We start from the raw sequence: 15,478 nt of genomic DNA on the forward strand, positions 1-15,478 counted from the left end.
CTCGCTACATTGAAGACCCATTGGTGGCATTCGGCTGTTTTCTGCTCTATGGTCGGGTTGTTGTCGCTTTGACACATTCCCCATTTCCTTTGTCAATTTTATGTAAATTAAGCAAAAGTTTGGAAGTCAATAGTCCATGACCGAGGTGGCAGAGCCAAATAATCTCTCCATGGAAATGAGATGTGCCAATGCTTATACAACTGCATACCAAATATAATTGACCTACCACTTGTGGTTCACTATAAACTAGACCTAATTACAAACGAATACATTGTTGACGCCGTCGCCGCCGCCGGAAACAGCATACCTATGTCTCGCTTTTTGACTCCGTCAGGCGAGACAAAAACGTTAGAAATTAATTGCCGACTTTTTAAAACATATTTTTCGTCATGTTCAGACACAGCCAGTGTTTTTGCTGTATCATCATTTATCAGTAATAAAACATTGTTTTTAAAATTAATTGCTCAATCCTTAAGAGATCGCATTCTTTTGTACGGTTCGGTTCAGGTTTTTATAGTCATTTGTAATATCGTTGCGTAAACATTTTGTTTTTCTTTGTTAACATCATTTTTTGAATTTGTTTAAGAAAATAGTATAATGTTGACTGCTGTCACACCCAATTTTCGATTTTATACCTTTAATGTATATTTTTTTTGCTCACGGATTGTTGTCAATGGGGACATATTGAAATTGATTGATTTTTAGTCAGGTATTGCCGTGCCCACGCTCCGATTCTCGCGTAAATATCATGGAATATGACAGTTTTTTTCAATCCGTTTGAGTGTTTGAGATTTTGATTTCGCCATTTGTAAAGGAACTTTTCGTTCTGAATTTTCTTTTGGGTTTGGTATCTTTGTTATCTCATTATTTTGTAGAAACTGCTTCTATATTGAAATATCTTCAAATATATGAATATAGATATTTGAGATGCACCTTGTGAAAAGATATCGTGTGTTAAACATAAGTCATGTGACGTACTGTTTATATTTAGTTAATAGTTTTTTGCTGATAATCTGCAGAAGGGTTACACTCTTGGTGGTTAACAAATAGGAAATATGCATTTTGTGGTTTAAAGCTGATATGCACCTTGTACGGTTTGAAAGTATAAGATGAACCTAGTTAGTTTGAATTATCTATTATAATATTCATACAAAGGAAACTCTGAAAACTCAAAATAAGATCATAACATTTCTCCAATATGATGAGTGTCTCCGTCCTAGATATGATTGTGTTTTCTTATATGATTGGACGACTTAATAACCTTCTGATCGAGAGAGTTCATATCATACAAACATACCGGTAGTTCATCTTCTCAATAATTTTATGTGGCTGTTCAAAATTTTGTTTGCCATGGCATTTTCAGTTTATTTTCGATTTATGAATTTGAACATCTCTTTGGTATATTTCGCTTCTCTTTTGATGAAGACTCCTACTTGATGTCTATGTGAGGTTTTAGTATTTTTTTCCGTTTGATTGCTCTGACTCTCATTGAAGAATACCCTGCATCTTGTGTTATATTTGCTTAAAAACTGTAGGAATAAAATATAGCAACATATTTCCTCTAATAATTCTTTTATTATATTTGATTCTATCAAACTTATTATTTTCTTCACAACATTTTTGGAGATACATGTGAAAAGTAAAAAATAACCTTAATTTACACAATCGAACCTCAGAAACGGTGTTATTTCTGGAGCAAACGCGCCATTATATGAATCAACGAACATACGAGGATACTCGGACGTGATCTTGATCAGACCCGAACATTCCTTGTACATTGATTGTGATACCAGACAACTAGTTCGACACATTTCACCGTTTGAGTCATACGCCCTTACGTATGCTTTTGTTTCACCATCTAATGGCTTCTCAAAGGCAATAAAACCAACAGATTCAGACGTGAGTGTGCGTTCATCTATAGAAATGTAGTCCATATGTCTTCCACTGTAGGAAAATCCATCAGTTTGAAATGTAATATTGAATGTTCTTTGGTTTTTAATTTCCTCATTTCCCGGGGTTTGATTTCTTTTGTGTTTGTTAATGATTGCTATTGGAGAGAGTGCCAAATTATCAAATTTATATGAAGTCCTACTCACAGAACTAGAATTTCTCAATTCATGCATCAAGCGAAGATTTATATCTAAGCCAATATTCAAATTATCGCCATTCAAAGTATACTTAACTGATCTGCGACGCCTGGGTTTAGCGAAAGGCATCTTGAATCTTTTAGTAATCTTCGGAGCTGCTGACGTCTGAGTTAATTTTGTGTTTTCTTTTCTTGAGAATGCTGAAAAACTTTCTTTTCCGCTTTTAGTTTCCGTTAATATGTCGGCATCAGCCCCTAGTGCATTTTTCATCTCTGTTTTCGTTGGTTGTTTCGTAGGTTTCATATTCTTGATGATTGTTGTAATGGGGACCCTTTTTCCCTTTTGAATTGGCGGGTACCAATTCTTAACCTTACGAAATCCGTTAACACGAACGAAATCGTATCTAGATCTTGAAACACATGCATTTTTAGTTTTATCACAGAACAAAAATCCGTCATACGCTCCTCCACACCTGTTTTCACAAGTAGGGGCATCTGCATATCTATAAATTTGTTTTGTAAATGAATTACTAAACCCCTGAATATTCGTCTTTGTTGGTATCAAGTTATCCATAATTCTGTTTGGCAGGTGCGTTGGTTCAGTGTTTGGTGCAACTGGGTAGTCTGTTTCCGAATTTATTCCTAATTTTGTTTGGCGCTTTCTAAATTGTTCCCAAAGGTAATCTACGAAGCAATGGTGAAGCCAGAAAACGGGGTCTGATGGACTCAAATTTACGTCAGCCATATGGCCATTATTTCCGCCGACATACCCATGAACCATATCATGATGTGACTCCAAATTGGCATAATCGCCATCTGGAGCTGTCGGGGTCAGAATTTCTCGGTGATATCTTTTTTTAAACACGTCTTTTATCGTTTGTGGATCAATAGGCCAACCAACTGTATCTACATCACGTCTTAACAAAGTGGCTGGTTTGGTTGGAGTTGACCAAAATGCAAATGGACCTGAATAAACAATGCCTTTCGGATTCCCTATAAATATGTCAGTAAATAAGATAGAATCCTGGCGATTCGTCATCAAATAATCAGCTCTTGAATCCCAGTAAGGAAGAGTCACTGATCTGCTTTTTCTATTTACTCCCCGCAGAGCATTTTCAAATCTGAATTATAAAAATGTTTATATTGAAGCAGTTCTTAATTATTGCTAGATATAAAGAAGTGGTGGATCCAGAAAGGGGGGTCCGAGGGTTGGAATCCCTTTTATGGACGATCAATGCATTTGAATGGGAGCATATAGTTGAAACCCACCCCCTTTTTAGCTCACCTGGCCTAAAAGGCCATGTGAGCTTTTCTCATCACTTGGCGTCCGTCGTCGTCGTCGTCGTCGACGTCGTCGTCTGTCGTCGTTAAAAAAATTTCAAACATCTTCTCCTCTGAAACTACTGAATGGATTTGAATGAAACTTAGCATGATTGTTCCTTAGATTATCCTGCACAAAGTGTGTGCTTCGATTTTTGATCCGTCAAAAAACATGGCCGCCGTTACTTAAAAAAGAACATAGGGGTCAAATGCAGTTTGTAGCTTATATCTCAAAAACGAAAGCATTTAGAGCAAATCTGACATGGGGGTAAAAATGTTCATTAGGTCAAGATCTATCAGCCCTGAAATTTTCAGATGAATCAAACAAACCATTGTTGGGTTGCTGCCACTTAATTGGTAATTTTAAGGAAATTTTGCAGTTTTTGGTCATTATCTTGAATATTATTATAGATAAAGATAAACTGTAAACAGCAAAAATGATCAGCAAAGTAAGATCTACAAATAAGTTAATATGACCAAAATTGTCAATTGACCCCTTAAGCGGTTATTGTCCTTTAATGACAATTTTTCACAATTTGTTCATCACATTTGCTACCTTTAAAAAATCTTCTCCTCTGAAACTACTGAATGGATTTGGATGAAACTTAGCATGATTGTTCCTTAGATTATCCTGCACAAAGTGTGTGCTTCGATTTTTGATCCGTCAAAAAACATGGCCGCCGTTACTTAAAATAGAACATAGGGGTCAAATGCAGTTTTTGGCTTATATCTCAAAAACGAAAGCATTTAGAGCAAATCTGACATGGGGTAAACATGTTCATTAGGTCAAGATCTATCAGCCCTGAAATTTTCAGATGAATCAAACAAACCATTGTTGGGTTGCTGCCACTTAATTGGTAATTTTAAGGAAATTTTGCAGTTTTTGGTCATTATCTTGAATATTATTATAGATAAAGATAAACTGTAAACAGCAAAAATGATCAGCAAAGTAAGATCTACAAATAAGTTAATATGACCAAAATTGTCAATTGACCCCTTAAGGGGTTATTGTCCTTTAATGACAATTTTTCACGATTTGTTCATCATATTTGCTAACTTTAAAAAATCTTCTCCTCTAAAACTACTAAACCAAATTCAACCAAACTTCAACTGAATGATCAGTAGCGTGTATAAAATAAAGTTTGTGCTTTATTTTTTATTTCGTCAAAAAACATGGCCGTCATGGCTAAAAATAGAACACAGGGTAAAATGCAGTTTTTGGCTTATATCTCAAAAACTCCAGCATTTAGAGCAAATAAGACAAGAAGTTAAAGTATTTATTAGGTCAAGGTCTACCTGTCCTGAAATTTTCAGCCGAATTGGGTAACTTGTTTTTCAGGTATAATGCCCCTGAATTGATGATTTTAAAGAAATTTTGCAGTTTTTGGTTATTATCTTGAATATTATTATAGATACAGATAGCAAAAATGTTAAGCAAAGTAAGATCTACAAATAAGTCAATTTGACCAAAATTGTCAATTGACCCCTTAAGGAGTTATTGCCCTTTAAAGACTTTTTTCACAATTTGTTCATCATGTTGACTTACTTTAAAAAATCTTCTCCTTTGAAACTGCTGTATCAATTTCAGCCAAACTTAGGCTAAATGAGTTTCAGAGTATCTAGTATAAATTTTACATTTCATTTCCTTGTATGTCAGAAACATAGCTCCTATGGCTAAAATAGAACATAGGAGAAAATGATTTTTTTTTGCTTTTGAAGAAAATAGGACGATTCAAAGAACATTTAAATAAATTGAAAAGCCAAAATAATCATTGATGAGAGATTTAACCAAAAAAATTAAGGTGAGCGATTCAGGCTCTTGAGAGCCTCTTGTTTACTCTGGGTTGGGAACCCCTCTTTTTAAAATAGCTGGATCCGCCCCTGTGCGGATATGTTGTATATATAAAGACACAATTATTTATTAGTTATGTATATGCAAAACCAAATAATATCATAAGTTTATGTAATAAGATATTGCCGGCTACTAATATGTTTTCTGCATACTTAATTGTCTAGTTGAGCTGTTTTGACTTTTTCTTACATTTGGTGCATTTACCTAAAATCAGATCTTTTTCATACAAAAAAATGTAGAACTTACAACACGCAGAAATATCTATGCCAGCTTACAAAGTTTGGACCACCATGTGCAGAGGCTCCGGCGCCTCCCATATGCATAATTACAAACGAATCATACTTGTTTGGTGCGACCGACTGAAAAATAAGGAAATGACAATTGGTCAAATTACATTCAGAGTGAAAATTATAACAAATATCGAAAGAAATAAATGCAAACAAACTGGAAAGAAGGGTATATTAAAATAAACAATATTCATTATTCAAGTGGGAAAGTCTACATTGAAGTTTGTGAAAAAAATTAAAGTGGTAAAAATATGTCAGACCATAATAATTTTGTAATTATCATTATGATTTAATTTCTTGATAGTAATAATAATATCTATTAATGTATAGGCAATATATACAAATACATAGTACAACCTTAAAATAAAGCAATGGTTGTTACATGGGTACCACTAATGCCTTAACCCAAGGATGACCCATGAAAGCAAACAAGATTATTTTCCCGGCTTATTTCCAATAAGTTTATTATTCATAACTCGATACAGGGATACAGGCGATCCCTCTCTCTGGTAACTGACGTCATAAAGGGGAGCATAATTGGAGTTTTTTTTTTCCGGTGGTCTATTAGAGAGTAACCTAACGATAAACATCAACTTAAGAACAATTAAAAGTTAGTTGTCTAATCCTGGTTCTTCTGTCTTTGATGAATAACCATCTCTTTGGTAATTAAGCAATATTCTCTTCTTAAACATAAGATAGACTCCATACATTTTACCAAGGTTGATGTGATGATGTTCTAAATCTTTGAATTATCTAAACATTCAATTTCTAGTTTGGCATTTATCAAATAAAGTAGATAAGATAAATTCTGGAGCATCTGAAAGCACCCACAGATTTTGGTGGGGTTCGTGTTTCTTAGTCTTTAGCTTTCTATGTTGTGTCATGTGTACTATTATTTGTCTGTCTGTCTTTTTCATTTTCATGGCGCTGTTAGTTTATTTTCGATCTATGAGTTTGACTTTCCCTCTGGTATCTCCCCCCCCCCTCTTTTACAAAAGATTCTGACTATGTGTTCGTTACCAATTAACGGGGGTCTGAATTGGGTTGATAGAATAGACAGTAAGGGATCAAAACTGCAGAAAATGGGTAAAAAAAGAGTAGAGATAAATAGGCCCTCAAAAATAAAGTATAGAGATAAATAGGCCCCCACAAATAAAGTATAGATAATAATAAGGTGATACACTATAAAGAATGGAGAATAATAGACAAAAGCTGCTTAAAAAATATATTAGAAATACAGAACTGAGCCTCCCCTCCCCCATACCATCATAGACTTACCGTGTCTCTTTTAAGGGCATTTACTGCGTCGAAAAAATTATCCCTTTCGTCCTCACTTAATGCACGTATTTCTTTCCTTACGCGCAGCCGGTAGTAACCTCTCCTTGCTTGTCGTCTTAATCGAATATGTAATTTTTTGCCGAGCGAATCAAGCCAGTCATATGCATCCCTTCCTAAACCAATTGAGCTAGTATTTCTGTTTATATGTGTCAGAAAACTTTCTAAACAGCTCGTTTGAACATCATATGGAGTGGTGGTTTTATCAACTTGTCCTGCGTAGCATTCTTCTAACATTGGTGGAAATACATCTTCTACAATAAGCGCTGACGCCGGAATAAAGACCATCAAAAGGAAATAAAACCTCATTGTCTGCAAAATATGAAAAGTTCGTCAATTAACAATTGCATGTTTTACTGTAGTTTTTGTTTTTCAGTTTTGGAAATAATAAAAAAAAAATGTGCTATAATTAATCATTTATTTACATTTACAAATACTTTTTAACACAAAATCGAATACAAACAGGTATGCATTGTGGAAAGTTTTCTCATTGGCAATGTCGAACCTAAAACTTGATTAAAAATAGTTTCTGTTTCACCACTAAGCACGCGGCATTTATGAGTAACGTAAGCAACTAGTTTAGTTTAAAAGGCTCGGAGTCATAATAATTTGTTCGGTTTGATAACATGTCTTCCTGTGGATTGGCATTGTGGACATTACGTTAATCCGGCTCATCGTGTCAGTCAGTTTAATTAAATTCAGGGATGATATTTATATCACATCGACATATTTTCATTCTGATATGCATGTAGTACTTCCCACTGACCATTACACCAATCCAAAACAATCATCATCCCTTTTTAGTGTGGATAGTTTTAACAATGATTTGAACATGAACTCTATATCTTAATCATATTGATGGTGGGAAATTACAATGAAAGACCCTACATTTGACGAAGATTTCCGACGTCTCACGAGGGTCTGATTAGAGATTACAAAAAAAGAGAATAAAGAGCAAAAGGATAAAAAATAGAGAATAAAAAGAAAATAACAATAATAAAGAATAGCGATAAATCGGATGTTTAGAATAGAGAAAAGAAGATAATTTCAAAAAGGTTAAAAAAATAAAGAAGTAAAGAAATCTCAATCAAGACCCTCTTTCGTGTATTTTCTTTTAATGAATAACCGAGTGCTGTACATGTATATGTAAATTGGGCTTCAAGGTTATGAATTTTAAATTATTTTTTTAAAACATAGTTAAACAACGTAAAGAAACTACTATTACCTTTATCTGTATAAATTACAAGAAAATTAGCGTCTACTTTACCTTACTTCCAGTTGTTTGAACTAATGCATGAACTACTGGCTGCAACCATTTATATACTAGGACCTATATAACAAGAGGTGGTCCATGTCTATTTAATCGACTAAAAAAGCACCGAGTGCATTCTTAGAAAATGCATTTGCTTTGTTATCTAATTATTTTCGTACTACGACCGAACATAAACACAAACAATTATGTTAGATAACCCGGACGTCGACTTGACGGGCGCGTTTTTTTGATTTATGACAAGAGCTACATAAACATAAACTTTGTGGCACGGATCCTGTTTCTTGTCCAGAAACTGGAGCATTTAAAATTTAAAACAGTTCCTGGAAAGTTCAGGGGTTCAACCACTAGACTGAAATAGACTGACACACGTAGGTACGAACATGTTATGTAAAAATGTAGGGGATTTTTATAATATTATATAAGGTGACAAGAACGAAATCTTTAGTTGTAAACACATTTTACCGGCAAGTTTTTTGTTAATACTCCGAAAATAACCGTGTGTGGCTTCTGAATGGTACCTGGTCGTAATTAGTTGATACAGAATTGGAATTACTTTTAATATAAAGTTTATCTATTTAAGTTTTACAAAAAACTCTGAAAATCCAATTCTAATTTTACAAGGTATGGAAACATTTAAATTTCTGCACGTAGGATTTAAAAGTCAACGTTTGCTGCATGATCATTCATATCCATAAATATTTCTTTGACTGTTATAAAACGCTGACATTTCTAGAAATAGGAACTGCTGTCCATTTCTTCTTCAAAAATAATATCTGGAACACCACTGGCATTCTATGGAAAATGAATTACGAATTATTGCGCTCCTATTACAGACCTTTTAAAATTCAAACTGACCACACGCACGATACACGCACGGTGAATGCACGATACACGCACGGTACACGCACGATACACGATACACGCACGATAAGCGATGATCGTTACACGGAGGATTAACGCAAAATGAATGATGAATGATGAACGCACGATGCACGATGAATGATAAATACACGATACACGCACGATACACGCACGCACGATACACGCACGTTGAATGTACCATGACAGGTCTGCATAGTATATTATACTTCTGTAAATTGTCACTTCTTGTGTACTGATTTGTCACTTCTTGTGTACTGATTTGATTGGATTTACATATACAATTGTTTTGGTTCAGATATAAATATATACCATCAAACAGTTATGCGTCATTTTCAAAAAATGTTGAACTTTGAAATTAATTTTTTTTTCAAAAGTTACTTATTCAAACAACCCTCTACATAAGCAAATCAAAACAAACAATATTTTAAGAACAACATATTAAAGGATGCAATCTTAATGATGTCATACAAGAATATCTTGAAACATTTTTTGATCGATGGTACAATATTTTGTCTCTCCTGTTACCATTTTCAAAAGAAATTTTGGGTTATTAAGAAAAGGTTTAGATCAAATGTTAAGCTTGTTTTACGTAGCCAATTAGATGGTTTTCAAGAGAATAAACTTCTATATATATTCATTCTGTAAAATAATAGATTATTTGCCGATTTTCCAGGTTGTACTGAAAAATGCCTCTAAAAAATGGTTTTCAAAGGTTGTAAAAATTATCACCAGTAATGCTAGTCTAAGATAGCAATTTATATTGTTCGGCATTTTTTCACCCTTTCAAATACATGTAAACCCAACATCAAGTAAATCCCTTTCGACTCTCCCTTGACACCATCTGCGAGTATGGTTTTGAGGAAACGATGATAGTCCGTCGGAAGGGGACGATAAATGGCCGACCCGTGTTAAGAGAGAGCCATATCTCTTGCACGTTAAAGACACCCTTGTAGATTTCGAAAAAGAGTAGGCTAATGCCGCTACAAGGCAGCACTCGCACCCGCAAAGTGGAAAGGGATTAATATAAGTTGCAAAACTTGTTTCCCAAATCCACTATAAATAAATATGTTTAAACTAAGTAAATCCCTCATAAGTTAGTTTACTTTTCTCTTTATTTCATTGGTAACAGGAACGTACGTTTATGCTTTATCACTATATAAAAGTCTATCCTGTTACCTTTTTGTCTATCCTGTTACCGATATCAGTATTGCACCTTCAAATGCTTTATTGGGAATTAAGACGTTATAAGCTTAAGATGAGTTCAAACAACGAAATATTTCATGTTTTGCACCTATATGTTAAGATAAAAATTTTAACGACGTTTTTTGTCTACAATTGTCTATCATGTTACTGTAACCATAGCAACCATAGTAACAGGATAGACATAACCGGATAAACAAATTTCTTCGTTTTTTATTGCTGTTGTGAAATAACTACTCCCTTTGGGAAAGTGATTATGGTTTTCTATTGTGAATTTGGTTTCCTACACGTTATTGCACTTTTTACAAGCATACTCACTGTTGGTGTAATTAATCAAAATTGTTGGTAACAGCATAGACATGAAAAAAAGTAAACTCTATTTTTTTTTCACTAAATGTCTTGAAATTTCTTTTCTTTACACTGTCGTTCAAGAAACGTGACGTTTTAAATGTAAAGATTACTTTGCACTTTTGAAATCAACACTGACTAACTCAATATTCATAGGGAGAACAATATCACGGCTGATTTATGTAGCAGTGGCGGATCCAGCCATTTTAAAAAGGGGGGGTTTCCAACCCAGAGTAAAAAGGGGGTTCCAACTACTAGTATATGCTCCCATTCAAATGCATTGATCGGCCAAAAAAAAGGGGGATTCCAACCCCCGAACCCCCCCCCCCCCCCGGATCCGCCACTGAGTAGCGGTAACAGGAATGACATGAACCTCCCGTACGCTGATTGAATTTAGTTTGTACATAATATGTTACATACAATGGTAAAGAAGCTACGATTTTTCGTTAGAGTAATATTAAACATTCTTAAAAAGTCCCTTTTGCAGATATCAAGGCGATCAAAAAATCGGAAAAAATCATTTGAAATGTGTTTTTCTGACACTGTACGCGCACAAATACCCCCTAAAATCGGATTTAAATGCAGTTTGATCTTATAGAATAGATGTAAGGTGTGTTTATTATTCATGTTCTGAATCACAATTCCGACAAGCTTTCATTTAAACCATTACAATTGAAATTCCCATTTTTAAATGACCATATTTTTCATTGTTTCCTGATTCATCATTATGATTTTACACAAGATCAGAGACATAATGATTACTAATTTTCGCGAGCGATTTATTTTCGCGACATTCGCAAGTACAAAAATAACGCGAATATAAATAGTCGCGAATATGTACAATTTGGATTTTTACCTATTTAACAACATCAAAATGATCAAGCAAATTTGAAAATCGCGAAATTAAATCGCGGCGAGAAGTGTTAGTAAGGAGTAAACGCGAAATAAAGTATCCGCGAAAATAAGTTGGTTTACAGTATATTATGTTCCATAATAAAAAAAAAGGTGGTATGATTGCCAATGACAGGGGAGGATCCAGGATTTTGAAAAGGGGGGGGGGCGAAATTTGTAAAGATTGCCGAGCGGAGCGAGGCGAAACATATTTAGGACCTTTTTTGGGCTAAAAAAGCATAAAATAAGTTTAAAATGCACCCTTTAACGGTTCCTGACGTGGAACATGTATATTTTAAAGTTGCTGTAAAGTGTAAGGGTTGGACATGTTTTATGCTGTATTAATTCTCCCGATCTAGTGTATGGATCCAAAGCTATGTACTGATATGGGACTTGTCAATAAAACATAGACATGGCAAATTATCGTGTGTTGTATGTTAAATTAGGATAAACTTACAGATTTCTTTTTGTAAGCAAAATATACGCCAGGCTATTCAATGAAATTTACAAAACGACCGACACGAGTTAAAATACAAACAAGCAATGTTTAGCCAAATGTTTCGTTGAAAAATTTCACCCAAACAAGAGAAGTAAGGGTTCCAAATCAACCAAAAGGCTACGAATGCGTCTGAAATGACAACGAATTTATGAATACCGGTCGACAAATGGAGACATTAAGGCCACACCCAGTAGGCAGGTTGCAGTCTGGTTTTGACAAAAAGTATTCAATATATCAGTTCGGCGAAACAGACATTCCGGTCAGACATGGAAACCCGGCCCCAAAAAAATACGTCCGTTTTTATTCATCATTTTCATTTAATACTTAATAATTCTGTTGGAAATTGTCGTTTCTAATAGTATTTTTTCTCAAATATCTCAGACTGCCTCCTCAAATCTAAGTACCTTAGACTTTAAATCTATCTAGAGCTTTAAATACTGACCGGGGATCATTGTTCAGCTATGTTATTTTGAAATAGACTAGGGCGTTTGGGGTTAAACATGTTTTCGTCTGTAAATAATATTGCTGTGGAACATTTTTTTTTCATGAGAGTGTAACAAAAGTTTTACTTTCTGTTTGGTGGAATTGTGAAATAAAAGTCAATACCCTCTTGCTCATTCCCGTCTCGCTTTGAAGGTGTCATGATTGTCATTCTCAGCCTAAGCAATGTGTTACTGTAATTTGAATTTAAAAATGACTGAGTAACATTTTTTCGACGCACTGGTCAACTCCACCAAAGCGAATCACATGACTTTGCCATAGTCGGTAAATACCAGCGAAAATATGTTATAAATAAGTTAAGAATTGTTGCATAAAAATTAAATACACGGGAAATGGCAAAGTTTAGGAGGTCTAGTCTGATTAATCATTTTACTAAAAAAAAAAAAAAAAAAAAAAGTCCCAGCAAAGGGGGGGCGTACGCCCTCTACGCCCCCCTCTGGATCCGCCACTGAATGAGACAACTTTCAACCAAAGTTCAAATGAAGGGGATATATATAAACAACTATCGACACCAGCATGGGCTTCAACAATGAGACAAAAGTGCACACGCTGAAATGTCTCTCCAGAATTACCAACAATTGATTTAATGTCAAAAGTCTCAAGGGTAAAGGGTTTACCTCTAGTATGACATAAAATGAAAACAATTTTAAGATCCATGACAATGAGGTCAAGTTCAGATAAATCTTGTCAGACAGACATGTATATTTTTCGATCATTCCACACATCATATATAGTTGACCTAATATTTGAGAAATAGATATAATCATGTAAATATAACCTTGATAACTGATCAATAAAACTAGGTTTAGGTTTGGTGAAGTTACGTGTAGACGTTGCCTGGAGCAGATATCCCAAATATTGTTATCCCATCTCTCATAATTGAGAAATTCACAAGACAAAAAAAAATAATTTTTAAGCCATCGCAGAACAATGAAAATCATATCAAAGACAATGGACATTTTACTGACAGATACTTCGTAGCATAAGGTATCTACATACAAATTATGAAGCATCCAGGTCTACTATCTTTTGAAGTATGAAGCTTTTTACAAATAGTTAATACCGCCACCATTTCCTGATAGCAATCCTTATGTCTCGCATACTGTGATTCTACGATGTATTGTATCATTTTTCACGAATGACAAAATGTTGAACTTACATCGAATACAGTTAGCAAGGTTTGTTCTCAACTATTCACACTAACCAAACGTTTACGTATACATCATACAGAGAATATACTATATTTAAAACATGTATTGTTTAATCTTTCACTTTTACAACTGACGGAATGTTTTATTAGTAACATTTTTTTTATGGCTGCCTTAGAAATGTTTTTTTAAGACACAACAATTTCTAATTTCGTCCTTAATATGCCTGAAATATTTGCCACCGGACATTTCTCAACCTCAAATCAATCAATTCCAATTGTACTTGAAAATCACTGTTCACTCAATCAAATTTGTGAAGCTGAATGTGCACCCTGCTAGGTGGAAATAAAACTTAATCAGTAGAATTAATAGGGAATTTACGAAACCAGAAAGGGGAAATGAAAACAATTTTTAAAATAACAAACACCATTCAGATTCCGTTACATATTTTTTCAATACCTCTCAGTAAAACAATAAGTAATGTCATCCTTTTCTGCCAAATTCTATGTATATCGGTCAACTTTGAAGCAGTTTATCTAACAAAAAGAAAACAAGGATGGTGCCATGTGTCTCTATATACATGCACGTGCTGACAATAAAATTCTGGAAATTGTTTAGTTTTCGTCTTCCTCCAAATATAAGAAATCGTAATGAACTAGTGACGACGTTCGGAATATTTGTTTCGTTACAATAGACATAGGAAGATGTGGTGTGAGTGCCAATGAGACAACTCTCCATACAAATAACAATTTAAAAAGTAAACCATTATAGGTTAAAGTACGGCCTTCAACACGGAGCCTTGGCTCACACCGAACAACAAGCTATAAAGGGCCCCAAAATTACTAGTGTAAAACCATTCAAACGGGAAAACCAACGGTCTAATCTATATAAACAAAACGAGAAACGAGAAACACGTATATATTACATAAACAAACGACAACTACTGTACATCAGATTCCTGACTTAGGACAGGTGCAAACATTTGCAGCGGGATTAAACGTTTTAATGGATCCAAACCTTCTCCCTTTTTCTGAAACAATAGCATAACATCACAACAAAGAAAAACATACGATAAAATATCAATTGGCAGACTTAACTCAATCATAAAACGTATGATTAAACAATGAACGAATAAATTTGATCTGCGATATCTGAATACAAATGCACAGTTAATTAAATATTAGAGACAAACATTCATGACCAAAAAGCTAACAAACAAATTCAAACACAGGACATGACTGAGAAATATTTAACCAATCAATGTTCACTTTAGAAAAAAACCGTTTTTTTTATAATCTTGAAGTTTATACAAATGTTATAAGAATAAGTGAAAAATTGAAGATATTACAAATAATGTCATTTTGGGGATTTTTCTGCGACTGTCATACAAGTGCGAGGTTTGGCTAGCCATAAAACCAGGTCCAATCCACCATTTTCTACACAAGAAAATGCCTGTACCAATGCAGAATATAACAGTTGTTATCCATTTGTTTGATTTTGTCGTTTGCTTAAGGACTTTCCGTTTTTTTATTTCCTCAGAGTAGTTTTTTTGTTGTTGTTATTTTACTTTTTATTAGCACTTTCTTAAGCCTTTTGATTAACTCATTTATGAAATAATTGTCTTCCTCCTAAATTTTAATAACTTTAATATACATTTTTGTCTCCTCTTGTCTCCTTTATTCTGCCCCTCTCTCCTTTTTACCCTGTCCACAACCTCATTCTAAGCAGGCGAGACAAAAGAACCATAACATACATGTACATTTGGCTCATGATTAATGGCCCATACATTCAAAATGTGAAGCAATTTACACGAGAAAAACGAACGACCTAATTTTTAGCAAAACAATTTACAAAAA

General features: G+C 34.2%; 1 protein-coding gene across 1 annotated transcript; it reads right to left on the reverse strand.

Moving 5' to 3' along the window:
* Positions 1–1,555: 1,555 nt before the first annotated feature.
* Positions 1,556–8,342, reverse strand: LOC143052494 (tyrosinase-like protein). Its single transcript, XM_076225540.1, has 4 exons — positions 8,148–8,342; positions 6,824–7,192; positions 5,505–5,617; positions 1,556–3,207 (listed from the first exon to the last, which is right to left on the reverse strand). Exons 2-4 carry the CDS (start codon positions 7,187–7,189, stop codon positions 1,653–1,655), a joined length of 2,034 nt encoding a protein of 677 aa, XP_076081655.1. The 5' UTR covers positions 7,190–7,192; positions 8,148–8,342; the 3' UTR covers positions 1,556–1,652.
* Positions 8,343–15,478: the final 7,136 nt, after the last annotated feature.

Source organism: Mytilus galloprovincialis, chromosome 11, assembly GCF_965363235.1.
Source record: "Mytilus galloprovincialis chromosome 11, xbMytGall1.hap1.1, whole genome shotgun sequence".
Classification (NCBI taxonomy): domain Eukaryota; kingdom Metazoa; phylum Mollusca; class Bivalvia; order Mytilida; family Mytilidae; genus Mytilus; species Mytilus galloprovincialis.

Excerpts from the sequence above, each read along its gene's own strand:
- LOC143052494 (XM_076225540.1), bottom strand. The coding sequence starts at position 7,189 with ATGAGGTTTTATTTCCTTTTGATGGTCTTTATTCCGGCGTCAGCGCTT. Across the intron at positions 5,618-6,823 it reads ATGCCCTTAAAAGAGACACG|TCGGTCGCACCAAACAAGTA; the intron begins GTAAGTCTATGA and ends CTTATTTTTCAG. Across the intron at positions 3,208-5,504 it reads CATAGATATTTCTGCGTGTT|ATTTGAAAATGCTCTGCGGG; the intron begins GTAAGTTCTACA and ends TTTATAATTCAG.